General features: G+C 38.5%; 1 protein-coding gene across 14 annotated transcripts in view; it reads right to left on the minus strand.

Annotated features, from left to right (window-relative positions):
• The window catches only part of ABI2 (abl interactor 2), a 103,625-nt gene extending 76,763 nt beyond the window's left edge, over positions 1–26,862 (minus strand). For all 14 annotated transcript variants that reach the window (XM_043992194.1, XM_043992186.1, XM_043992193.1 and 11 more), the window contains exons 1-2: positions 26,580–26,862; positions 2,536–2,703 (exon numbers count right to left, since the gene is read on the minus strand). In XM_043992194.1, the coding sequence (XP_043848129.1) occupies positions 2,536–2,703; positions 26,580–26,696 (285 nt within the window). In that variant the 5' untranslated portion in view covers positions 26,697–26,862. The remainder of the gene's footprint in view (positions 1–2,535; positions 2,704–26,579) is intronic.
• Between the last annotated feature and the right edge of the window lie 304 nt (positions 26,863–27,166).

The raw sequence follows: 27,166 nt of genomic DNA on the forward strand, positions 1-27,166 counted from the left end.
CATTCTTACTCCAGCATAGGGTTGGGGCCTAAGGCCGCAATCTGACTGGTCAAACCCCAAGTCAGGTTTTCTTTCTTGAAGAGTTATGTGCGTTAACACAGCACTGTTCTGAGGAGGAGCTGACACTCTTGCCCAGAATAGGTTAAGGCCTGGTATCATAGTTTGTAAAATCTGGTCAACTGGTACCACCTGACTAGTTTCTAGCACTGTGATTGGTCTGCTTGGTACATTCTGATTGGTTGTCATTGTTATGCTATATGTTGATGGGGGGGAGTATGTAAATGAGGGGTAATGAAATACCTTAATGTGATTAGTCGGAGAGGACCCCTTGAGGGGTATAGAGGTGAGGGACCTTACTTCAGTGCACTCTCCAGCACATTCAGAAGAGAGCCCATCTTCCAGAAGATGTTATTCATCCTTCACTCACCAACTGCTGCCTACCTGAAATTTTTGAATAGCGACCTGCTAAGCAACACTAGAGCTGCCAACACCAGAGTTGTGTAACACTATGAATGGTCAGCTGTGTTTCTAACAGTTATCAATCTCTTCTCCTGAGTTTTTTATCATACTCTTCAAATAAGCATAAATCCCACAGATATTTAAGGTCTCTGTCTAAAAGATCTGACTCCTGCCTCTGAGTAAAGAAGATAAATTTTCAAAATATTAGGCCACTGGATGGGCTTCTAAGAGAACAGAATGGCTATACCTGATGAACTTCATTAAGGAACAAGGCTTGGGCAGCAGAAACCACTGCTATCAAACTCTCTCTTCCACTTCCTCTACAATTTATCCTACACAAACCACCATTATAATTACTATCGTTATCATTTACCATTCTATACAAAATATGCTAATGATTCTTCTGACAAATACCTGACAATAGGCTTGAGGTCTTTCTATTGCTTCATGGGCATTCTTTCCAGATACAACTCACCAGTCAGGCATGATTCTCCCTGACAGTTCTAAGGACAGAACTACCCTACTCTCTCAACTTTGAGGCCTGTTCTTATATGGGGAAGCCTTTTCCTTCTTCCAACACAGCATGTCCATTCATTCTGTCTCTGTTTTTTCAATAAAGCACATCTCCTTCAGAAAAGTATTTTTGAAAAAAGTATACCATTCCCTCTTATATCTCACTTATCAAATAAAAATCAACATAGCGGGGGCAGATAGGTACCACAGTGGATAAAGCACCAGCCCTGGATTCAGGAGTACCTGAGTTCAAATCCGGTCTCAGAAACTTTACACTTACTAGCTGTGTGACCCATGGCCCCACAAAAAAAAATCAATATAGCAATAAAGAAATTATAAATCATATACTTTTTTTGGGGGGGGGAGGAGGTGAGGCAATTGGGGTTAAGTGACTTGCCCAAGGTCACATAGCTAGTAAGTGTGTAAAGTGTCTGAGGCCGGATTTGAATTCAGGTCCTCCTGAATCCAGGGCCGGTGCCCCTAAATCATATACTTTTAAGAAAAAGGATTAGAAATGCCAAAGCCTGTAAAATGGTTTACTTGACTACTTTGCATTAAATTGCACAGCAATCACTCTACATTGCACTGAGGAATTGTCAAATAACAAAAATAAAAGGTTTTCCAAAGCAACTATATATGCAGTGATTAATAATTTCTGAACAATTTTTTGAAACTTCAGACCTCAAAAAATGGCTGAATCACTTCAGTTTCAGAAGGGCACAGAACTCAGAGGATCTATTTTTAAAAAGAAAACTAACTTGTCTTTCAATTATAGAAGGACACTTCTTATCTAAAAACAGAGTTGAAATTAACTCTATTGACAGGTCTGCTAGAGTCACAAAGTTCCAAAGTCATCCTCAAAAAAAATTTACAAGGCAGGTGAATAAAAATCAATGATTTTTTAAATGAAGATTTGCTTTTTGCTATTGAAACATCTTTTGAAAGTATGTACATTTACATGTATGACCCATATCTGATTGCTTACCATCTCAGGGAGAGGGGGAGGGGAGGGAAAGAAGGAGGGATAAAAAATGGAACCGAAAACTATAAATAAAAACGTTTATTACTTTTTAACAAGTATGTATATTTAAAGGTAGCTTAGAACTTTTGCTACACATGTACTCATTTTCTTTCAATTATAGAGATTATAATTCCAATAAACATAATAAAAAATTAAAATACAAGCTGCAAATCTACCAAACTTATATTCAAACCAAATAAGGAGATATCCTTTTGGGTAGAAATTGGAAAGAAAAAATATCCTCACGTCAGAGTTGATTCTATGATTTTACTGTAATATCTCAATTTTGATAAATTCCAGAAAGCTTCCTCTAAATTTTTTAATCTTTTCCCAAAATTACATAGAAGATAATTATGCCTGTTTTAAAAAGAAAAAAAGTGACCTATCATTTTGAGTTTGCTTTCCTAGAAAGGTCTTATTCTAATTCATGCACCTAAGTTAAAAGTTTATAAAATAAAAACTTAATATTATCTGCTTCAGGTCTTTTAATAATAGTAGTTATACTTGGAAAAAATAATGTTAAGTAAAAAGTTCGGTCTCACTTGGGAAATGTGGTTGATAGAAGACTCCATCCGACGTAGCTGGGATGCCTGGATATCCAACATTTGGAGGACATTGTTGGCCAAAGTGTTTATCAAATAGGCTACACTTGCTAAGGACTGTGTTGTATAGGCTTTGGTTTCTTCTAGGGCTCGCTGTTTATCTGCTGACTAAAAGAGAAAAACAATGTTAAAGCATTTAATAATGTGGATTTTCAATTAAAAAGCAATCATTATGGGGCAGCTAGATGGCACAGTGGATAAAGCACCGGCCCTGGATTCAGGAGGACCTGAGTTCAAATCTGACCTCAGACACTTGACACTACTAGCTGTGTGACCCTGGGCAAATCACTTAACCCTCATTGTTGGCCCCAAAAAATCTATTTTACATTTTGTAAATCTCTAATCTTCTTTGGTCCTAAATTCTTCCCCATCCATAAATCTGACAGAAAAACCATTCCATGCTCTCTTAATCTGCTCATGGTATCACCCTTTATGTGTAAATCATACACTCATTTTGACCTTATTTTAGTATATGGTGTGAAATGTTAGTCTACACCTAGTTTCTGCCATACTGTTTTCCAGTTTTCTCAGCACTTTTGTCAAATAATGAGTTTTTGTTCCAAAAGTTTGGATTTGGGGCTTTATCAAACACGAGATTATCATTTACTATAGTGTAATTCATATCTATTCTATTTTACTGATCCGCCATTCTCTTATCCAGTACCAGATTTTTTTGATAATTAGTGCTTTATAACACAGTTTGAGATCTGGTACTGCTAGACTACCTTCTTTCACACTGGATTTGTATTTTAATAAACACAACAGCATCTACATCCAATGGGGAAAAGTGATATCCATTTTTTATTTTGTACATTTAGCTAGAATCAAAAATCAAAATACAATACAGATTTATGGATTGACAAATCCTTTGCAATTACTCCAATAGGTTAAGAACCACTGTCATCTCAGTTCCAAGTCATGTAAGCCGTCTGGAACATGGTTTGGTCAACTTTAAAGCTTTGAACATAATCTCTAAGGTTCCTTCCAGCTTTAATATTCTGGACTATAGACAGATTCACTTGACTATAATCTGAATCTCTCAATCTCAAACCTAACGTGCCTTTTTTCTTTTTTTCCCTTTGTCTGGACTTGTGATTTCCAAATGAGTAGTGTGAGAAAATAATTATTAATAATCAATTTCTTGGGGGTCCCAGGGATTAGTCCACTCTCTCCCCCTCCACTCCAGAACGAAAAGAGGGTAAAATCCCTTGGAAGACTATACTCGAGGGCTTCTAGGGTGTCTTATGGTCTCTTTTGGTGTTGGGGGATTGCATAGTCTCTGTCTCTCAAACTCTCTCTTACCTCTCTGGGAGACTAAATGGGTCTCTTGGGGGCTTTTCTCCTGCTTGCACTAACACATGCTGAAGCTCTCTTTTTGCCTTTTCTACCACGCAGCCCTAAGACCATAAAAAATTAGGGAGACACTTGGTTGATCAAGTAGAGATTGATCTCTATTGGTATAATATAGATAAATTACAATATGCTTACCCAAAACTGGGGTCTATAGTAATTATTTTTCAATGCAACAGTCAGGAGCTAGAGAGTGAGGAAAACTTCTACCAATGCCAATTGGTAATTGTTTTATAATTCAAGAAAAGAGCCTAAATTTAAGGGATATTACAAATCATTTAATCTAATATCCTCATTTTACAGATTAGGAAACTGAGGCCCAAAAAGATTAGGTGACATGCTCAAGGTGGTGACAGTTTTAGGATTTGAATCTATCCTCTGATTCCAAAGCCAACACCGTTTCTTTTAGATAGCCTTAGCCTTCTATATCCTAGATCACAGGGATAAAGTTACTTTAGCAAGGTCACACAGGACCCAACCTGGGTCCTGATCAAACCTAATCTCCTCCCTGCCCTTTAAGCATCTACACAGGCAGTCTTGGTTAAAATTTGCTGATTTTCTATTCAGTTCTACAACTCAAGGGATTTTTATGACTCTTCTCGTTTTTAAAATTCTAATTTGCAATCAAAACATTTGATAAGATAGTTTCTGATTAAAATCATTAAAAACTTAAATGGAGGGGCAGCTAGATGGCGCAGTGGATAAAGCACTGGCCTTGGATTCATGAGGACCTGAGTTCAAATCCAACCTCAGACACTTGACACTTAACTAGTTGTGTGACCCTGGGAAAATCACTTAACCCTCATTGCCCTGCCCCCCCAAAAAAAAATTAAATGGAAGGAAAACCTCAAGAAAGACAAATACCATAAGATTATTCAATCTGTGTAAATGTTTGCTACCCCTTTCAGAGAAACCTAGAAAAATTTACATAAACTGATGCTGAGTGAGGTGAGCAGAACCAGGAGAACATTGTACACAGTAACAGCAGCATTGTGTGTTGATCTACTGTGATGGACTATATTCTTCTCACCAATGCAATGGTACAGAAGGGTTCCAGAGAACTCATGATAGAAGAGGATTTCCAAATCCAAGGAAAAAAAAAAAAGAACTGTGGAGTATAGATGCTGAATGAACCATACTATTTCTTTTGTTTTAGGTGCTGTTGTTTTTCTATTTTGAGGTTTTTCGTCATTACTCTGATTTTTCTCTTATAACATGACTAATGCAGAAATATGTTTAATGTTATTATGTGTGTATGCATATATACATATATATATATACACACATATACATATATATATACACATATATACATATATATATAACCTATATCAGATTACCTGCTGTCTAGGGGAGGGGGGAGGGAGGTGAGGGAGGGAGAAAAATATGAAATTGGAAAGCTTGTATAAACAAAAGTTGAGAACTATCTTTACATGTAAAGGGGAAAAAAATAAAATTACTTTATTAATTTAAAAAAAACAACAACATTGTACAATGATCAACTAGGAAGGACTTAGCTCTTCTCAGCAATGCAATGATCCACAACAATTCCAAAAGACTCATGATGGAAAATGCTCTCAACATCTAGGAAAAGAACTATGGAGTCTGAATGCAGATCACTATTTTCATATTTTGGGGGGGGGTTTTGGGGTTTTTTTCCTTCTTGTGGCTTTTCCCTTTTGTTCTGATTCTTCTTTCACCACATGACTAATGTGGAAATAAGTTTAACATGATTGTACTATATAGCCTATATCAAACTGCTTGTTGTCTTAGGGAAGAGGGAAAGAAGGGAGGGAGAAAATTTTGGAACTCAAAATCTTACTAAAATGAATGTTGAAAACTATATTTAGATGTAATTGGAAAAAACACTACTAAGATGGAAAAATAAATAAATGAATAGATAAAGGACTGAATGGGCAAACAAAAATAAATAAATAAATGAGTGTTTGTCACCCACAGCCTGAAAATCCATCTGGAGTCTATAGTACCAAAAGCAAATTAAATGAAGCCTTTTCTTTTGTTTCTTTTTAAGACATGAATATAATCTCTAAGATTTTCTAAGAGGACTATCCCTGTGTCACTATTCCTTTTTCCCAGAACTGACCAGCTCCCCTCCTCTTAGGCTTGTCCCATCCTACAAATAAGACCCATCTCAACTTCCCAGATTTCCAACTCACTCTTTCTCAGTGCATCAACTGATGCAAAAAAAAAATTATAATTTTACTTTGAAATAAATCTTTTCATCCAATTATCTCTATTTTCTTTGCCTTATGGATAAAAAAGCAATGCACTCCCCATCAATTCATGCAGCTTGATCCTTCCAGGAATTGTTAAATTTCAGTCCTTTTAGTGTTAATAAAGTACGTTCTCCAAAACCAGGATTACCTTCAGGCAACAGTGACTTGTATTTAGAACAAAGACATAAATTGCTCTTCTTCCACTGGCACCTCACAAAAATTATAATTTGCACCAATTAGAAATAATATGAAAGCTGATTAGCAGTTAGTCTTTTATGTACTCGGTAAACCCCGTGGACATAAAATTCCAACATCTGTAAAGATCTTGTAACTTTTTCAAAACTAGATGAAGAAGGAATAAGCAAATAAAATAAAATTGTTCTTACAATAAGTCCTAACGGGTTGGTGAAGCAGTTTGAGAAGCAAAATGACAAGAAAATTATAGAGGCTTAAATTTCTATCACAACTCACTTAACCTCTGGGACTCCATCTAATCCTCTGTAAACAGAAGATGTTGTTAGACTCAATAGCTAAGTCCCTTCCAGCTTTACCACTCTATGATGAGGAACATAGAAGTCTAAGCCACCTTAGACAGATATAACTCAACCTCTAAAAAGTTTCTATCTCATTCCTTCCTTTAAATAAATTCACCTTTCTTTTTTTACTATTTCATCAATGGTGAAGAAATACTCTTGAATGGCTCATACTTTCTTAAAACTGTAAGTACTAAATCTACCATCTAGTTCTCTTACTAAATGTACTCTCCTAAAGACCACAAGACCCTACTTCCATTTGACTTGCAGATAAAACCTTCATTAGGAGCTCTCTCTCTCTCTCTCTCTCTCTCTCTCTCTCCATTAGAATGGGAGCTCCTTGAAAGCCAGGGACTCTCTTACTTTTCTATTTTTATCCCCAGCACTTAGCACAGTGCTTCTACATACAGCAAGTGCTTAATAAAATTTTAATTCCTTCATTCATTGGTAATCAAAAGCTGCGGTGCACTGGGCCTGGACACAGACCTAAATTCAAATCCAGCTACAGACACTAGCTGTGTGACTTTGGCTTGGGCAAGTCATTTAACCCTGTCTGCCTCAGTTTCCTCAACTGTAAAATGGAGATCATAACAACATCGACCTCCCAAGGTTGTTGAAAGAATAAAATATTATGTCGGGGACCAGATATGGGTTTGGGGCCTCCTGGGTCCAGGGCTGGTGCCTTGTCCACTGTGTCACCTAGCTGACCCATGATGACATCTTTAAAATAAAGTTAAGGGGTAAGAGGAATACACTGGAAGAAAGGGAAAGGGAGAGGTGGACTGGGGAAAAGTAGCTCACATAAAAGAAACAAGAAAAAGCTTATTGAGTGGAGGGGAAGATGGGGAAGGAGTGGGGAGTGAGTGAACCTTACTCTCATCAGAATTGGTTCAAAGAGGGAATAACATACACACTCAAGTTGGTATAGTAATATATTGTGCCCTGAGGGAAAGTGGGAAGGTAAGGAGGTTGGGGGAGGGGGTGACAAAGGAAGGAAGGGCAGATTGGGGGAGGGGGCAATAAAAAGCAAAACACTTTCAAGGAGGGTGAAAGAACATAAAGATTGAGTAAATATCAAGGGGAGAGAATAAGATGGAGGGTAATACAGTTAGCAATAGTAACTGTGAAAGAAATGATGAGCAGGATGATATCAGAAGGATGTATGAAAAATGCAAACCATTAACAGAGGAAGAACTGATGGTATCTGAATACAGATTAAAGTATAATTTTATTTGTTAGCTTCTCTTTCTAAAGTTATTTTGTCTATTTTCTTTCACAACCTGACTAATGAGATGTTTTGCATAACTGCACATGTATGACTTATATTGAATTGCTTGATTTCATAGGGAGGGCCAAGGAGGGGGGGAGGAAGAAAATTTAGAACACAAAGTTTTAAATTTAATTGTTTTTTGTTTTGGTTTGTTTTGTTTGTTTTGTTTTGTGGGGCAATGAGGGTTAAGTGACTTGCCCAGGATCACACAGCTAGTAAGCATTAAGTGTCTGAGGCCAGATTTGAACTCAGGTCCTCGTGACTCCAGGGCCAGTGCTTTATCCACTGCACCACCTAGCTGCCCCAGAACACAAAGTTTTAAAAAATCAATATGAAAAGTAATGATGAGCAAGAAGAGTTCAGAGAAACCTGGAAGGACTTTCATGAACTGATGCTGACTGAGAGGAGCAGAACCAGGAGAACATCATACACAATAACAGCAGCTCTGTGTGATGAACAATGGTGAAAGACTTGGCTATTTTTAGCAATGCAATGATCCAAAACTATGTCAAAGAACTTTATAATAGAAAATGTTCTCAACAACCAGAAAAAAAAGAACTGTGGTTTATGAATGCAGATTAAACCATACTGTTTCTACTTTGGGGCTGTTTTTTTTTCTTTTTTCCTTTACTTTTTAAGGTTTTTCCTTTGTGTTCTGATTCTTCTTTCACAATATGACTAATGCAGAAATATGTTTAATGTGATAGCCTATATCAGATTGCTTTCTATCCTGGGGAGGAGGGAAGGGAGGGTGAGGAAAAAATTAGAACTAAAAATCCTAGGAATACAAATGTTAAAAACTATCCTTAGGGGGCGGCTAGGTGGCGCAGTGGATAAAGCACCGGCCCTGAATTCAGGAGTACCTGAGTTCAAATCTGGCCTCAGACACTTGACACTTACCAGCTCTGTGACCCTGGGCAAGTCACTTAACCCCCATTGCCCCGCAAAAAAAACCCCAAACAAACAAACAAACAAAAAAACTATCCTTATAAGTAACTGGTGTAACAATTGGAATGACGCCACCTGCTGGAGATTTACTGTAGGAAAGCTCCGCCATGAGGAGAAGGCACCTGAGGGCAAGACATGTGGCTTTTCTTTGGCCTCAAGAAGTGATGTTTGCTTGTGGGAGGAAGAAGGGGTAAGGCTGGCTTTCTCACTCTTTTTTTCCTGAGGACTCTGGTGGAAAGCGGAGCTAAAAATCCACTCTCCCTTTGATAGATAGATGAATCTAGGCCTCTCTCTTCACTAAATTCTTATTCTCCTTAATAAATGCTTAAAAGTCTAAACTCTTGCTAAAGCTTCTAATTTATTGGCGACCACTCATTAGATATTTTTAGACAGACTAGCTAGAATTTTTGCCCCTTACACTGGAAAATAATAAAATATTTTTACAAAAAAAAAAAGAAGAAGAAAGAAGAAAATAATATTTGTAAGACACTTAGAGAACCAATGCCTGGCACATCAATATTAATTAATGATTATACTATTAATTAATGCCTGGCTCTTAAAAAACACTTTTTCCTTCCAAACCAAATATTTAATAAGATGTCTCTGTTTAAAACTTAAAAATAACTTAAAACAAAGAAAAGTATCAACAAAGAGTACTAGCATTAACTCAAGAGAGTTCGATTTGGTCAAATGTTTAAATCAAATTTAGCTGTTCCACACCACCAATTTTTTAAAAATTTAAATGTTAGAGATGGATAGTGAAGTTGAATATAATTACAGTAATTTCTTTAAGCCTCTTATTTTTTCTCAACTACATGTAAAAAAAAATTTAACATTGACTTTTGTAAATTTTGAATTCCAAATTCTCTCCCTCTCTCATCTTCCCCCTCCTTGAGAAGGCAATTTTATATAGATTATACATGTGATGTCATATAAAATATATTTCCTTATTAGCCACATTACAAAAGAACACAGACCAAAAAAAAAAGTAAAAAAAGTATGCTTCAATCTGCATTCAGACTCCATCAGTTCTTTCTCTGGAGGTGCATAGCATTTTTCACCATACGTCCTTTGGAATTGTCTTAGATCACACTATTGATCAGAATAGTTAAGTCATTCACAGTTGATCACTGTTACAATATTGCTGTTACTGTGTACCATGCTATCCTGATTCTGCTCTCTTTGCTTTGTATCAGTTCATGTAAGGATTGCCAGGTTTTTTCTGAAACCATACCCCTTATAATTTCCTATAGCAAAAAAATCTCCCATCACAATCACATACCACAACTTGTTCAGCCATTCCCCAATCGATAGGCATGCCTTCAATTTCCAATTCTTTGCCGTCACAAAAAGAGCTGCTATAAATTTTTTTTTGGTACATATAGGTTCTTTTCCTTTTCCTTTGATCTCTGTGGGATACAGACCTAGTGGTAGTATTGTTGGTTCAAAGGACATGCAGTTTTATAGCACTTTGGGTATGGTTCCTAATTACTCTACAGAATGGTTGGATGGGTTGGAAATCCCAATAGTGCATTAGTGTCCCTATTTTTCAATATCCCCTAAAACAGTTCTTATTCTCTTTTTCTATCACATTAACCAATCTGATAGGTATGATGTGGTACCTCAGAATGGTTTAATTTGCATTTCAATCACAAATCAATAGTAATTTAGATCATATTTATATAACTGTAGGTAACTGATTTCTTCTGAAAACTGTTCATATTCTTTGACCATTTGTCAATTAAGGAATATTCTCATATTCTTATAAATTTGACTCCATTCTCTATATATTATTTGAGAAATGAAGCTTTTATCAGAAAAACTTGCTATAAAAATTTTTTTTCCCAGTTTCCTGCTTTCCTAATCTTGACTGCACTGGCTTCATTTGTGCAAAACCTTTTTAATTTAATGTAATAAAAATTGTCCATTTTATATCCTGTAATAGTCTCTCTTATTTGGTCATAAATTCTTCCCTTATGCAGAGATGTGACAGGTAAATTTTCCCTGCTCTCCTAATTTGCTTATATCACTTTATGTCTAAACCATGTACCCACTTTGAGCTTATTTTGGCATATATTGATGGATACCTAGTTTTTGTCAAACCGCTTTCCAGTTTTCCCAGCAATTTTATCAAATAGAGTTTTTGTTCCAAAATCTTGGCTCTTTGGGCTTATCAAACACCAGATTGGATTTAATACTATGTATTATATACCTAATCTATTCTACTAGTCCACTCCTCTACTTCTTAGCCAGTACCAGATTATTTTAATGATTATTGCTTGTAATACAGTTTGGGATCTGGTAATTCTAGGCCACCTTCCTCCATATTTTTAAATTGATATTTATTGATATGAATTGGTTCCAATGAAAATTAGGTGTGGCTAAAAAATATCAGAGATCTTTATACAATTTAAACCAAAATTACTACTACTATTATGTTTCACACATGGCAGGGAGGTGACAAGATTTTCAAACTGAGAGAAATTATTATTAATAACCAATGATTTTGGGACATTCAGATTTCCCCCTTTTCTCTATACTCATTTCAAAACTTCAGTAACTGAAGGTTAAACCAATCTCCTCTATCTGAATCCACCCAACTTTACAAGGAATTTCTAGTCTAAGGTGAATCCATTCAATCAAGCTTGGCTGGAGACAGACCCTTTGGTCTAAATTGCCCAAGGCTGGGGGTAGTCTAGGTAAAGAGATAAGTCTCTCACTTCAAGGATGAAATGATTTCACTCTCAGCCCCTCATTGGAGTAATAAGTCCACTTCTCTGTCTAAAGGCCACCATTCATTAAATTGGTAGCCAGAGTTAACTGTCATCCTTTTGAACACTCCTCTTCCAAAAGAACATATAAGGCTAGAGCCAGCTACCAGGATTGTCTGTGGTCTAAAAGTGACAGCCAAATATGACTGTCCCTTTTATTAAAATGCTGTCATTATTAATAAAATTATTAAATTACCCAGAAATTATGTCTCCCGAAACTTTTTGGTTGCCACAAAACTCTTCCACAAGAAGGCTAGCATTCCATACACCAAGTCTAATAGACTGTTATCCAATGACCCAGCTAGCTAATTTTACTTAGACTCATTTACAAAATATTAACTAGCAGTTGAGGTTTTTTGAGCCAAAGCACTCATGAATACTGATAAAAAAACAAATCTTTTAAATTACTGAAGAATTTTTTTCCTCTACCATCAAAAAGGGGGGGTGGGGGTGGGGAATGTATCTCTCTCTCTCTCTCTCTCTCTCTCTCTCACACACACACACACACACACACACAGAATATATAGATATATACAAAATAAGTTGGAGATAATCTTAGGGAGAAAGCATTAGCATTAAGGGGGATCAGGGAAAGGTTTCTTTAGGACTTTAGCTAAAACCTGAAGTCAGGAGGGTAGGAGTGACAGAACACCAGACATGAGGGGCAGCCAGTGAAAATGCTGAGTTGAGAGATGGAGTGTCTTGTATGAAGAACAGCAAGGGGACCACTGTCACCAGACTGCAGAATATATGAAGGGCAGTAAGGTAAAAGATCACTGGAAAGGTAGGAATGGTCCAATTTATAAAAGGCTTTAAAAGCCAAAAACATTGTGGAGGTAATAGGGGGCCATTGGAGTTTAAGAGGGAAGTGCATGGTCAGACCTGTAGGAAATATCTATTTGAAAGTGAATGCAGGACAGATTGGAGTGGGGAAAAACCAGATAGAGAGAAGAACCAGAAAGCTATTTCAATAATAAAAGTGTAAACTGAAATAGATCTGGTCCAGGGTAGTGGCACTGTCAGAGAGAAGGGGGCATATAAAAGAGTTAGATGTTACAAAGGTAGAATCAAAAAGATTTAGCAATTGGGGGCAGCTAGGTGGCGCAGTGGATAAAGTACCGGCCCTGGAGTCAGGAGGACCTGAGTTCAAATCCGACCTCAGACACTTGACACTTACTAGCTGTGTGACCCTGGGCGAGTCACTTAATCCCCATTGCCCCGCAAAAAACAAACAAACAAACAAATTTAGCAACTGACTGTATGGGGGGGGGGGGAGGAATCATTTAACATGAATATTCTCCAAGTGGTACAAACTGGATGTGAATCATACAACAAAATTATTTCAGGAGAGTTCATTGCAAGTGTAAACTGCAACTATAATACTGAGGAAATTGGCCAATAAATGAGTGGTCAAAAGATATAAACAGATTGTTCTCAAAAGAAGTAAAAACTGTTAAAAGCTGTATGAAAAACTTCCAAAACACTAATAAGAGAAATGTATATCTAAACAATTTTGAGGATTGCTATGTTAAATATAAAGCAGTATTACTGTGCTATTAAAAAAAAAAACGAACATGAGTACAGAGAAGCATGGAAAAACCTCAATGATCTAATGCAGAATGAAATAAACAGAATGAGGAAAACCATATGCATAATGACAACAATGTATATGGAAAGAATAACTAAATATTGTGAAATTATGATCAAGCTTGGTCCCAATGAAGCAACATTAGAAATCACCTCCCTCGTTTCTTCACAGGAGATTAAGGATATAAAACTCTGCATATAATAATGTTGGATTTGGTTGTTGTGCTGCTTAGTTTTATTGAACTGGGTTTTTTCCTTACTTATTCTTTTTTAGAAGATCCCCTGGGAGAGGGAAATATATTGGTTGGCAATATAAAAAGCACAAGATGTTGGTTTAAAAAATTAATGAGCGGGTTAAACAAGATGAATTCTGTCTCTTCTATCTCCAAACCTCATGAACCTGTGTACAACTGGAAAAGGTGAGAAATGAAGTAAAACAGATATAATATTGTACTGAAATCCACTAAGTATCAAAAGAACCAGAAGATCTCCAGCAGAGGGCCAATGAACAGAAAGCCATGGACAAAAACTGCACAGAACCAAAGTGCATGGACACATCACGGTTTTGCAATTCTGGCTCATTTATCTATGTCAATGAGATCCTGTTTTCACACACACACAAATTAAAGAGGTTCATGAGGTAGCAAAAAGGGCCAAAATACTGGCAGATGCTATAAGTTTAATACTCAAAAGAAGATTTCAAACACCAAATCATAAAACACCCCTGAGATCTCAATATTCAAGGAAAACATTTACCAACACACAGTTGACTTCCTTAGAAAAAACAGTATAGTTTAAAAAAAAAAAAGAAAAAGAAAGAAAGGTATACCTGTATAGCATCAAATTAGTTCCTGACATTTATACTAAAAGTAGGGGATATACAGAAGAAGCAAATCAATATCAAAAAGGTCTCCCAGTTTGATAAACTATATCTGGGGCAGCAATTTGAATAAATCTACAAACTTTTAGTTGGGAGAACTAATTAATCATAAAAACAAGATATTCTCACAATCTTTAATTTAAATAATTACCCTGTTGCAGCATTTTTGCAGCTAGGTGTCACGGTGGATAGAGCACTGGCCCTGGATTCAGAAGGACCTGAGTTCAAATCCGGCCTCAGACACTTAACACTTGCTAGCTGTGTGACCCTGGGCAAGTCACTTAACCCCAGTTGCCTCACCAAAAAAAAAAAGATAACATAAATGTTTACAGAAATAGATAAACAACAAAGGTCCACATAATTACAATTAAACAATGGGAAATTTTTCTTTTAGTCTAAACCAGTGATTTTATCGGACTAAAGAAACTTCACAATCTGGAAATTCTTCCCATAAGTCATACTGACAAATAAGAACTGCCTAAAAGCTGGAGCAGTTCAATGACTTGCCCAAAATCACACAGCCAGTGTAGAGGAACTTAAATCCATGTCTTTCTGACTCTGAGGTCAGTTTACTATCTACTCTCCTGAAAGAACAATATCAAAAAAAATTGGAGAACAGATTAAAAGTGAGCAGGATTTTTTAAAAGTGATTTCTTCTTATCTTTATAATTCAATTTACATTTACTATACTTCTTAATTTCATTCAATAAATATTTACTGAGTTTTTACCACATACATAGAATGATACTTCTAAGAAAGAAACAGCTGTTTAAGATAAGGTCTCTGGGGGCGTGGTGGCACAGTGGATAAAGCACTGGCCCTGGATTCAGGAGTACCTGAGTTCAGATCCGACCTCACACACTTGACACTTACTAGCTGTGTGACCCTGGGTGAGTCACTTAACCCCCACTGCCCCGCAAAAAAAAAAAAAATAGAAAGAAAGAAAAGAAAAGAAAAGGATAAGGTCTCTGACCTGCAGAAATTTAAAATTTGGTTGAGGTGACAAGATATCCACACCATGAAAAGTTAAATAATGCTAAGAGAATAAGTACGGGCTAAGCGACATAGTCATGAAAGGCTAGTAAAATTCAAAGAAATGATAAGTTAATGTGAGAAGAAATGATCAGGGAATGTTTTAGTGAAAAAGGTTGGACTTGAGCAGGGCTTTAAAACACCTAGAGGATTTTGATAGAGATGAGGACACATTCTTGTCAAAAGAAACATTGAAACAAAGCAGAGAAGTTAACATAAGCAAAATATGTTTAGAGGACAATGAGTCCAGACTAGTCTGGCTAGAACTGAAGGTTTTAGTGGAAGAACACTGGGAAATAACACTAAACAAATACATCGAGATCAGATCAAAGACCTTTATGGCTAAGGCATATCGACCATTCTGTATACAAGACGATATATTTTATCATGGGAAAATGAACAAAAGTAATGTTTTCAGAAGATCAGTATAAACAGCAGCATGTAGGGGACCCTGGAGGAAAGAGATACTAGAAGACAGAAAAAGTATTACATAAAGGAAAGTAAACTGTAAATTATACTGCTAGAGTCTTGAAAAACATTATCAGATTCACAAGTTTTAGTTATTTCAATCTCCATTAAGCAGTTTTAGTTAAAACCAAGAATACAACCATATACCTTAAGCTATACTGATGAGCAAGAAGCTTTTACATAACAGGTAAAATCATTCAGATGAAAAAAAGTTCTGGATATCTTAAAACTCAATGAATCTTTAGGCTACTCCAAAAGCTACCATATATGCAAACATTTACAAATGTTTGGATATTTGGGGGAGGCTAGGGTAAGAAGCAAAACGTTGGTGAGGAGGAATAGGATGAAAGAAGAGGGAAAACGTACAAAAGAATGGAGAGAAATAGACAGTAATAATAACTGTGAATGTGAATGGGATGAACTCTGCCATAAAACGGAAGTGAATAGCACAGTGGATTAAAAACCACAATCCTACAATATGCTGTTTACAAGAAACACATTTGAAGCAGAGAGATACACACAGAGTAAAGGTAAAAAGTTAGAGCAGAATATATTATCCTTCAGCTGAAGTAAATAAAGCAGGGGTAGCAATTCTTATGTCAGACAAAACAAAGGCAAAAATAGATCTAATTTAAAAAGAGAAGGAAGGAAACTACATCTTGCTAAAAGGTATGATAGATAATGAAGTAATATCAATACTAAACATGTATGCGCCAAGTGGTATAGAATCTAAATTCTTAGAGAAGTTAAATGAGTTACAAAAGGAAATAGACAGCAAAACTATATTAGTGGGGGATCTGAATCTTCCTCTCTCAGAATTAGATAAATCTAGCCACAAAATAAATAAGAAAGAAGTTAAAGAGGTGAGTAGAATGTTAGAAAAGTTAGATATGATAGATGTCTGGAGAAAACTGAATGGAGATAGAAAGGAATATACCTTTTTCTCAGTGGTACATGGCACATATTCAAAAATTGACACAAAAACCTCATAGTCAAATGTAGAAAGGCAGGCATAGTAAATGCATCCTCAGATCATGATGCAATAAAAATTTCATGTAATAAAGAGGCATGGAAAGGTAGACTGAAAATTGAAAACTAAGTAATCTCATTCTAAAGAATGAATGGGTCAAACAGCAAATCATAAAAACAATCAATAGCTTCATGCAAGAGAATGACTTCATCCAAGAGAATGACAATAATGAGACAGCATACCAAAGCCTATGGGATGCAGCGAAAGCACTGCTTATGGGAAATTTTATATCTCTAAATGCTTACATGAATAAAAAAGAGAAAGAGGAGATCAATGAATTGGGCATGCAACTAAAAAAGCAAGAAAAAGAACAAATTAAAACTCCCCAACTAAATACTAAATTAGAAATCCTGAAAATCAAGGGAGAAATTAATAAAATTGAAAGCAAGAAAAATTTAGAATTAATCAATAAAACTAAGGGCTGGTTTTATGAAAAAGCCAATAAAATAGATAAACCTTTGGTTAATTTGATTTTTTAAAAAAAGAAAGAAGAAAATCAAATTACCAATAACAAAAATGAAAGGGGTGATTTTATCACCAATGAAGTGGAAATTAAAGCAATAGTTAGGAACTATTTTGCCCAACTGTATGCCAATAAATTTGACAATCTAAATGAAATGGATAAATATTTACATAAATACAAATTGCCCAGGTTAAATGAAGAGGAAATTAAATCCTTAAATAAGCCCATATGTGAGAATTGGAGCGCCACCAACCTGCTGAGAAAGACATTGCAGGTGGCAGCTAGTTGGCGCAGTGCATAAAGCATTAACCCTGGATTCAGGAAGACCTGAGTTCAAATCCAGCCTGAGACACTTGACACTTACTAGCTGTGTGACCCTGGGCAAGTCACTTAATCCTCAGAAACAAAGAAAGAAAGACAGACAGACAGACAGACAGACAGACATTGCAGGGTAGCTCTGCCCTGAGGAAAAAGCATGAGGTGACCTTTCTGGGGTTCTGAAGGTCGGACTGACATCTGGAAGTTGTGCCTGCCATCTGTGAGTCGTGTCAATCAAAGTTACCAACCAATTAGCTTGGAGCTGTGTGCATGGATGGCCCTGCTTCCTGTTTCATAGGGGGGGGGGGGCTTCTAGGAGAAGCAGAGAAGGAGGGCAGTCTCGTGGTTCGAGAACTGGCTATTGGTGGGAGGCATTTCTCTCTCTCTCTCTCTCTCTCTCTCTCTCTCTCTCTCTCTCTCTCTCTCCCCCCCCCTCCTGACTCCTAATATACTTTAATAAATGCTTAATGCCCAAAGACTGATGCTAAAGCTTTTCTAATTTAAGGCAACCACACATTAGATTTTAAACATCACAGCTAGAATTTTAGGTTTTACACATATTAGAAAAAGAAACTGAACAAGCCATTAATGAACTCCCTAAGAAAAATGTTTGGATATCAAACAATTCCAGTTCACCTCTCAATATGAAATTTTACCAGCATTTCACAAAATCATATACTTTTAAACTATGAAATAGAAGCCAGCTAAATCACCTCCAATGTATCGAAACAAGAGAATCCTCTTTCATAGCTATTGTCACAGTACAGGACTGCTTACAAAAGGAATATTGGTAGATTGATATACTACTCAATTCAATTCAATAAACATTTATTAAGCACCTACTATGTGCCAGGCACTGTGGTAAACACTGAGAGCACAAATAAGAGAAATAAAGATAGTCCCTGCTCTCACAAAACTTAAAATCTAATACAGGAAGACAACTCACAAAAGGAAGCTGGAAGGAGTTAAGAGCAGGGGGCACCTAGCATATCTGTTCAATGATGTTCAAACCAGGGAGAGCTGAAGATGTTAAGAGCAAGCAGGGGCAGCTGGGTGGCACAGTTGATAGAGCACTGGCCCTGGAGTCAGGAGACCCTGAGTTCAAATCCAGCCTCAGACACTTGACACTAGCTGTGTGACCCGGGCAAGTCACTTAACCCCAATTGCCTTACAAAAAAAGCAAGCAAGAAAGTCCAAATTCCTGCCCTTTATAAAGGAAGGCTTTGAGAGGAGTTTAGTGCTCCACCCTCCAGCCCTCCAATCAGAGGGGAGAAGAATCTGGGGTAATTAGGAAGGTGCTGAGTATCCAATACTGAGTTAAACTGCATGATGATGAGATTTCAGGTGATTGGCTTATCCTGGGAGGGACATCTGGTTCCCTGGAATTCAAACCAAGCAGAACCAAAGACAGAAAGTGGGAAATGAGCTGCAAAGTACTGACAAGAGAGTTGTGAATTCAAGATTTTAGAAATTCGGGAGGGTCTTGAAATTCATTCATAATATCTAACATAACAGTATAATCAGGTAACTTCTTATAAGAATTCGTGTAGTAACCAAACAAGGAGAAAAGGTATAATCATAGTATGACATTGTAGAAAGTTGGCTTCAGATTAAGCAAAACTAGGGTTCGAGTTCCAATTATGACACATACTGGCTGAGGGACCCTAGGCAGGATACTTAACCTGGCTAAAAATATAAACTGTAGAGCAGTTATGGATCTACATAGGGCGTTTCCTAACTATAAGTTCCCTACACCAATGAAATCACGGCTACAGTAAAAAAAAAAAAACCAAAAAACTCTAGAGCAGAAGTTCTTAAGGGGGAAGTCTGTGAATTACATGTATATGTGTTTAAACATATTCAGATATATATATAAAATACCATTATAGTTTCCTTTGCGATCCTATGTGTTTCATTTTGTTTTTAAAAACATTATTCTGAGCAGGGGTTCAAAGGATTCACCAAACTGCCAAAGGAGTCCAGGGTACAATCAAGGCTAAAAACCCCTGCTCTATAGCATCAAATGCATTTCTTACATCTATGCTAAATGTTTGGGCCACCTACTAAAGCCTCCTAAATGAGATTTATAATCACTCAAAAGAGTGCTCTAAATACACAATGAAGAATGCTTATTGTCCACACCGTGGTTGTACAGAAGAATGTGTATATTGGGGAAATGTTGTGGATCATCAATGAACTGGGTCTAGAACTCAATATGAGAAGAGGAAGCCGAACTGCCTTTAGGACATTTCACAATGCTTCCCCTTGAAACAAAGGCTCATCTTTATAGCATAAAGATGTATGGCTCCAAGTCATAGAATACTACAGTCTCCAAATGATTAAAGTTGAAAATCACCCAGATGACAATAGAGACACGTGATAGTAAAGTCAGACAGTCTCTGAATCAAATAAAGAGAGCATAATATTGGGTGGTCCCCCCTGTGGAGGACATATGGGAAGACCTGGACAAGAGTATAACAAGATGTGAATGGGTAGTTATCTGTATTACTGGTGTACCTACATCAATGGATCCTTGATCTACACAAGTAAGGCAGTTAAGAGACAAGGGAAGAGAAAGAGGAGAAATTTATTATAAGGAACATTTGAGGGGACAGCAGATTTGTTTGAGAGACCTTGGATAAGAGTCTTAAAGGAACAGAACTAGAAGAGGACAGCAATAAAGAACTTTGGCTTTCTATGAGGCAAATAGTAGAAAATTATCTTCAATGGATACAGAGTTCTAAGACCAGAATGGGGTCAAATCCTGGAATACTGGATTATCGAGCTAAGGAGAAAGTACAGAAAGGACAAATCCAAAGTCCAAAGTTCAGCCCCACAAGTTCACCCTTTGGTACCTTAAGGTACCATTTCACCCTGGGAGGAAATGAGAAAAATGTAAAATTATTCTCAAGATAAAACTCTCAGAAGATATGGAACGACAGTCATAAACCTCCCCACTTTTACATGACCCTCTCTCTCCAATTTTTTGAGTATTCACAGAATGATTTAGGAAAAATCCTTACACTAGATCCCCCAAAAGAGGACCTTCTTGCACATTTTTCACCCCTACAGAAATATTCAAGTCCAAATATATTAAAAATTATTTTATCAGAAAATATCTAAGAAAAAATTATGATGCATTATTTTTAATCAATCTAAAAGTAGACTAGTCCATTAGTTTAAAAAAAAAAGGAAAGGAGATTCATTGTTGGTGGAGTGACTAACTGATTCAATCATTCTAGAGAGCAATTTGGAACTATACCCAAAAGGCTATAAGACTTGAGCAGGCAAATCCCTCAGCAGGCTATTGCAATAATCAGGCATGAGGTGAAGAAAGTCACCACTAGAATGATGGCAGTGTCACAGGAGAGAAGGGAGCATATTTTGGAGATGCTGCAAAGATGAAATCAACAGGTCTAAGCAACAGATTGGATATGAAAGACAGTGAGGAGTAGAGGATGACTGTTAGTTTGTGAGCCTGACTGAGGGACAGAAGGTCCCTGAGGGACAGAAGGTTGCCTTTTATAATAATGGGAAAGGGGAAGAGGGCTTAAGGGGGAAAGATAACAAGTTTTGTTTTAGACATACTGAGTTTAAGGTGTTTCCTGGACATCTAGTGTGAGATGTGTGAATGGCAGTTGGAGATGAGAAATAGCTAGAGGTCAACAGAGAATTTGGGGCAGGAAAGGAAGATTTGAGAATCATTAGCATAGAGATGGTGACTAAATCCATAAAAGCTGATGACACTACCAAGTGAAACAGTTTAGAGAGAGAAGAGAATAAGGCCCAAGACAGAACCCTGAGGGACATCTATGTTTAGAGGGAGTGATCTCCAAGAGGATCCAGAAAAAAAGACCTTGAAGGGATAGAATAAGTAAGAGGAGAATCAGGAAATAATGGTAACCCAAAAGAGAATACTGAAGAAGGGGCAATCAGCAATGTCAAAGGGTGCAGAGAGATTAAGGAAAACGAGGATTAAGAAAAAGCTTTTGGGGGCGGCTAGGTGGCAGTGGATAAAGCACCGGCCTTGGATTCAGGAGTACCTGGCCTCAGACACTTGACTTACTAGCTGTGTGACCCTGGACAAGTCACTTAACCCCCATTGCCCAGTGAAGAAGAAGAAGAAAGAAGGAGAAAGAAGAAGAAAGAAGAAGAAAGGAGGAGAAAGGAGAAAGAAGGAGAAAGAAGAAGAAGAAGAGAAGAAGAAGAAGAAGAAGAAGAAGAAGAAGAAGAAGAAGAAGAAGAAGAAGAAGAAGAAGAAGAAGCTGCCTTTGCATTTGGCAGTTTAGAGATCTTGAGTCACTTTGGGCAGGTCAATAGATTGTAAAGGGTAAAGATGAGTGAGAGCAAAAGGAGGCACTTAGTATAGATAGCCTTTTCAAGGCTACAAAATCACTAGTTAGGACAGCGTCATACAAGAGACAGGACAATAATTACTGAGGATAAAAGGATCAAGTGAGGGTTTTTTCAGGATGGGGCAACATGGGTATGTTTATAAGCAGTAGGGAAGATCCAGCAGACAGAGACTGAAAATAAGTGAAAGAGTGGCAATGACAAAGGAGGCAATCTGTTGGAGGAGATGAGATCGAGTGGGATCACTTGAACAAGTAGAGAAGTTATTGGGCAGCTAGGTAGCACAGTGAATAAAGCACTGGCCCTGGAGTCAGGAGGACCTGAGTTCAAATTTCACCTCAGATACTTATTGTGTGACCCCAGACAAGTCATTTAAACCCAATTGCCTTAAACATCTGGGGCCATCCCCAGTCATCCTGATGTATATCTTGTCACTGGACCCAGATGGCTCTGGAAGAAAGAGTGAGGTTGATGACCCTGCACAGCCCTCCCTCACATAAATCCAATTCAGTGTAAGTCATGACATCACCCCGATGTCATGGTCCTCTTCCAGAATGAAAGACAAAGGGGAGGTATTAGCCTTGGTAAGGAGTAAGGCTACTTCATCGTATGAGACAGGGGTGAAGGAGGAGAGACTGGAGAAAGCATCTGAGAGATGAGGAAGAAGGGAAAAGGAACTCAAAGTGAATGGTCCCATTATTTTTTCTGTAAAAATATGAGGGAAGGTTCACAGCTAAAAGATTAGCATCTACCTCCCAAGTTTGTTGTGAGGATCAAATCAGATAATTGTAAAAGGTTTGGCACAGTGCCTAGCACATAGTAAGGGCTATATAAATGTTTATTATTAGCTATTATTATAATTTGCAATTAATTGATAATTGAAGCAATAAATCAAGCCAAGGATGAGACTGCCAAAAGACAAAGTAAAGAGATAGAATAGGACGGAAGTGTAAGCCTTGAGGTGCACACATAACCAAAGGAGTGGGAAGGAGGAAGATGAACGAGGAAAGGCAATTCCAAGTGGTCATTAAAATAGATGGAGAACCAAGAGAAATGGTTCATTTCACAGAGAAAGAAACTGAGTCCAAGGTTAAGGGACTCGCCTAGGGTCACAGAGGTAGAAAGCATCTGAGACAGTATTTGAACTCTGGGCTGCAGATCCAGTGCTCTCTACTGAGCATCCTACCTAACCAAAATCTAAATACCACTCCCTATTCAGCCTCAATCTCCCCTCTGATCCAATCCCCGAGACTTCCAATTGCCCATCCTGATTGCACCTTAAATTCAACACATCAACTACTCATTATTTCCCCTTTACGCCTCCCAACAAAAACCTGATGCTCTTCTCAGTTTTCCTATTACTGTTAATAGCATGCTAACCTCCTAGCGACCAAAGCTTGAAACCTCTAAATTACTTGAGACTCTCGGCTTTCCTTCATTCCCCTACCAATCACCTGACAAGTCCTGTCATTTCTACCTCTATAATCTCTTCCATCTATTCCCTCCTCTACAACTACCCTGCCTTCACCCTAGTTCACAAGCTCATGTGACACCTTCCTAATTAGTATTCCTGACTGGAGTCTCTACTCACCACCAATACAAGTAGCTAAAATAATCTTCATTATACATGTCAGCATGCCACCTCCTCCTCAAAAACCTTCACTGGCTCTGTATTACCTACCTCTAGACTAGACTAAAAACTCCTTATCTTGTCATTTAAAGCCTTCTACAATTGGAGTCCAACCTACCTTCCTTTATTTCTCATTACTACCTTATTCCCCTTCGGGTTCCAAAGAACTTGAATTCCAGAGAAACTGGAGCATTAACTGGTCTGTGATCCTGACTTGTGTTCTCCTGCCTCTGTCCATCCATAGTGCATGCCTAGAACAACCTTTCTTGGTCTATTGAAATTCTTTTCCTTCAATTCCAATTTTGATGCCACCTTTTCCTGATTCCTCCAAAACTGATCTCTCCTTCCTCAAATATTCTTATAATATATTATTCAGATCTTTCCTTGGCCTTTTTAACAATATTTATTTGTGCACAGGTTATATCCCCCTCTAGTCAACTACCCATATGCCTCCATCAGGCAAAGACTGTAACTGTTTTTATCTTTGGAAAACCACTGTGATTTGCATACAGTAAGAGCTTAGTAACAACTGAACTTAATGATTTAGGTGGCAATGCATCATCACTCCCTACCAGTCAACTCCTTGGTCACTAGGGAAACTTAAGCAAAAAAGTATGGAAGGATCAGTACAAAATCATACTCTAACAGAAATCAGAGCACATGTTGTGTTTACTAAGGCTATCATGCATAACCTAATATCTGAGCTCCTGATTTTTTAACTACAAGAACAAAATTGTTAGCTATTGAGCTCTGGTGATTTTATAATACAAGGTTTTTTAACTGTCTTATTTATTTCATAAAAGAAAATATGATCTAGCTGTAAAATACTTTCAAGTCTTTATTTATAGTCTTTTGTTTGTCTGAAGTTTTGATCACAAATCTAGGAATTATTTCTGGAGTCCCAGTGTCAGGAAAATAATTTAATGTCTTATAGCTACATTTGTCTTTTTTCAATGTCTTTAATATGACAAAGTATAAGATTTACTGTACAGTTCTTTCACCGGCAGAGGAATGAAGGGAAAAGGAAGATTTCTTGAAGCATCAATTTAACCTCTAAGCTTTATTATTCCATGCAGGTTTACCTTTTACTAACAACTGTAATTCATAAAGAAAAAACTTTAAAATTACTCTAGGGACCTTTAATAAAGAGAAGTGTAGTTTGCAGGCATGACCTAAAAGGAAAAGTCATTCACTTCTTTGCTCTTCCCAACCTTTATTTTCACTTTATAATAAACTCCTGACCACAAGCACAGTTTTTCCTTTTTTGCCATTCTTCCAACCCATCCATCTTCTTAGTGGACCCTCAGAAAATGTTAATGATTTTCATATTTTATATAGAATATTATCAACTCCTCCAAAGTGGTTACTAACAGTAACAGTTCTGTCTATCTGAGGATATACCTTTAATCCACCAAATCTCCACATTCCACTATCATCTGAAATTTCTTCTGTCCCACAACTTTCTCCTATTAAAAAAGACTTCACCATAACGTTTCCCAGTTTCCGATTCTAACAAGAACTTTTCTTCCAACTACATTTGAGGAAAATCTTTTGGTTTATATCTAATTCAGTCTTTGGTAGAAATGTTTCCTGCAAAACAGTGAAAAGTCATTACATATGCTAATAGACTAGTTAAACCTGACATTTACGTCTTTTCCTATCCTTACAATAGCATACATCATCCAAAAATTCGTGAACCTATAAAATTTTACCCTGAACTTCTCTTTATTAGTTTTATATTGAACCTGAAGGATAAGGGCAAATGTGAACAAAGAGTATGGAAAAAACACAATGAGGAAACATTTTCACACATTCTCCACTACCACCTATATCCCTAGAGAACAGAAATAAAAATGAAAGACCCGTAATTGAAAATTAACAAACTGTGGAAAGCAAAAGGTTCTCAGTTCAAGATTTCTATATTTAACTATTTTTTTCCAAATAAACGATTCCTTAAGGGGAGAACGGACTTTTTAAAAGGTGTCTGTGCTTTAATATAAATCTGTGCTTTATCACAGGAGTAGTCGGATTCCCTATTTCCCACTGCCCAATCAGTCCCCAGTTGAAAACCTGAAAGAAATGTATCCACGAGGTTCCTTCCTTTCATAATAATTTGTGTCAAGTATGTACAATATTCCTTCCCAAAGGAAAAAAAAAACATTGTTTAGTGTAATTGAAGAAAAGAGAGGATACTTTATAGTGCAGGTTCCCCTTTTTCCTTTTGAGAAAAAAAAATGACAACTTTCATCAAGAAACAAGTGTTTTCCCGGCGTTTCCTTACTAGTCCTTAAAAAAAAAATTTAACAAGACCTTTTGAAAATTTCCTAGCCTAGTGAGAATGGTGTCGGGCACCGCACTGAGCAGCAACATCCATCTCCCCACCTCGAAACTATCTAAAGCGCAGAGAGAGGGCAGAAGGGGACCGAGCCTCAGCAGGAAAAAAATAAAATGAAAAGTCTACATAAACCAGCCACCAAATAAAGAGATCGGGGGAGGGGGTGATGGAGAATGTTTAAAATGCCACTCCGCCTCCCCCAGGATCCCAAATGCGGTGACAAGCCTCAAGTGCGGGGGCTGGGAGTGGGGGAGGAGAAAGGAGGAGGCAGGGACACGATACGCACCCGGTGGAGATTTATTCGCAGCTTCTTAAGTGTTCCCAAGCCTCAGCCTTCTAACCCCCTCCCCAATCACCAGGGCCGTCCCCTACTCAGGGAAAAGCCCCGGAGGCAAAGCCCTCCAGCCACCATCACAGCCCGCCCCCCCCTCCCCGCCCCAAAGCAAGCCAGGCACTGGGGGAGGGGGTGGAGAAGAGGGGAAGGAAAGGGCGGGGGGACAGAAGGGGAAGAAGACGGGAGGAGGGGGAAAGGAGGAGAGTGGGCAAGAGGACGGGGAGGAGGGGAGGAGGAGGACGGGAAAGGAGGGGGAGGGGCAGGAATCCGTCAGGCCACTGAGCTGGCCGGGGTCGGGCAGCTTCAGTCCCCGGGAGCACTGCGGCTGCCGGCCCGGAGAAGCCCAGGCTTCCCTGCCCCGCGCGCCGCCCCCCCCCCAACCTCCGCCCCCCCGGCCCCGCGCGCCCCTCCCCCAGCCCGCCGCGGCCCGGGGGATGCCGGGCACCTGGATGTAGTTGTTCTCGCAGTAGTCGGCCACTCGCTCCAGGTTAGTGTAACTATCGAACAGGGCCCGGCGGCCCCCCGGGATTTCCTCCTCCAGCAGCATCTGCAGCTCCGCCATCTTCACATCCTCCTCCTCCTCCTCCTCACACAGAACTACTGCGGCGGCGGCACCAGGGAAACCCAAGACAGGAGAGGAGGAGCAGCGCCGGCGGCGGCAACTCGCGAAGAACCAGAAACACCCACTGCTGCGCGCGAGGTGGGGAGGGGGGCGCGCGCGAGGGAGGGAGGGGGAGGGGCCGGGGGCGGGGCGCGCGCGCGGCCTCGAGGCCGGTCACGGGGGCGCGCGGGCGGAGACACGCGCTCCAGCGCCCTCCGCTCCCGGCTCCCGACCCTAGGGCCTGAAAGCCTGATTCCCAGCCCCCGCCCCTTTTCCTCCACTTCCGGCGTCTCCTAGCAACGGGAGGAGGCGGGAGCCTGGGATGCGCACCGGTCTTTGGGTCGTTTGGTTAACCCTTGGTAGGTGCAAAAGGTTGAGGGAAGGGAGTTCTCTGTCTCCCACCCCTTGCTCTCCCCGTCCTCGTTTTGTGC

Source organism: Dromiciops gliroides, chromosome 3, assembly GCF_019393635.1.
Source record: "Dromiciops gliroides isolate mDroGli1 chromosome 3, mDroGli1.pri, whole genome shotgun sequence".
Taxonomy (NCBI): Eukaryota; Metazoa; Chordata; class Mammalia; order Microbiotheria; family Microbiotheriidae; genus Dromiciops; species Dromiciops gliroides.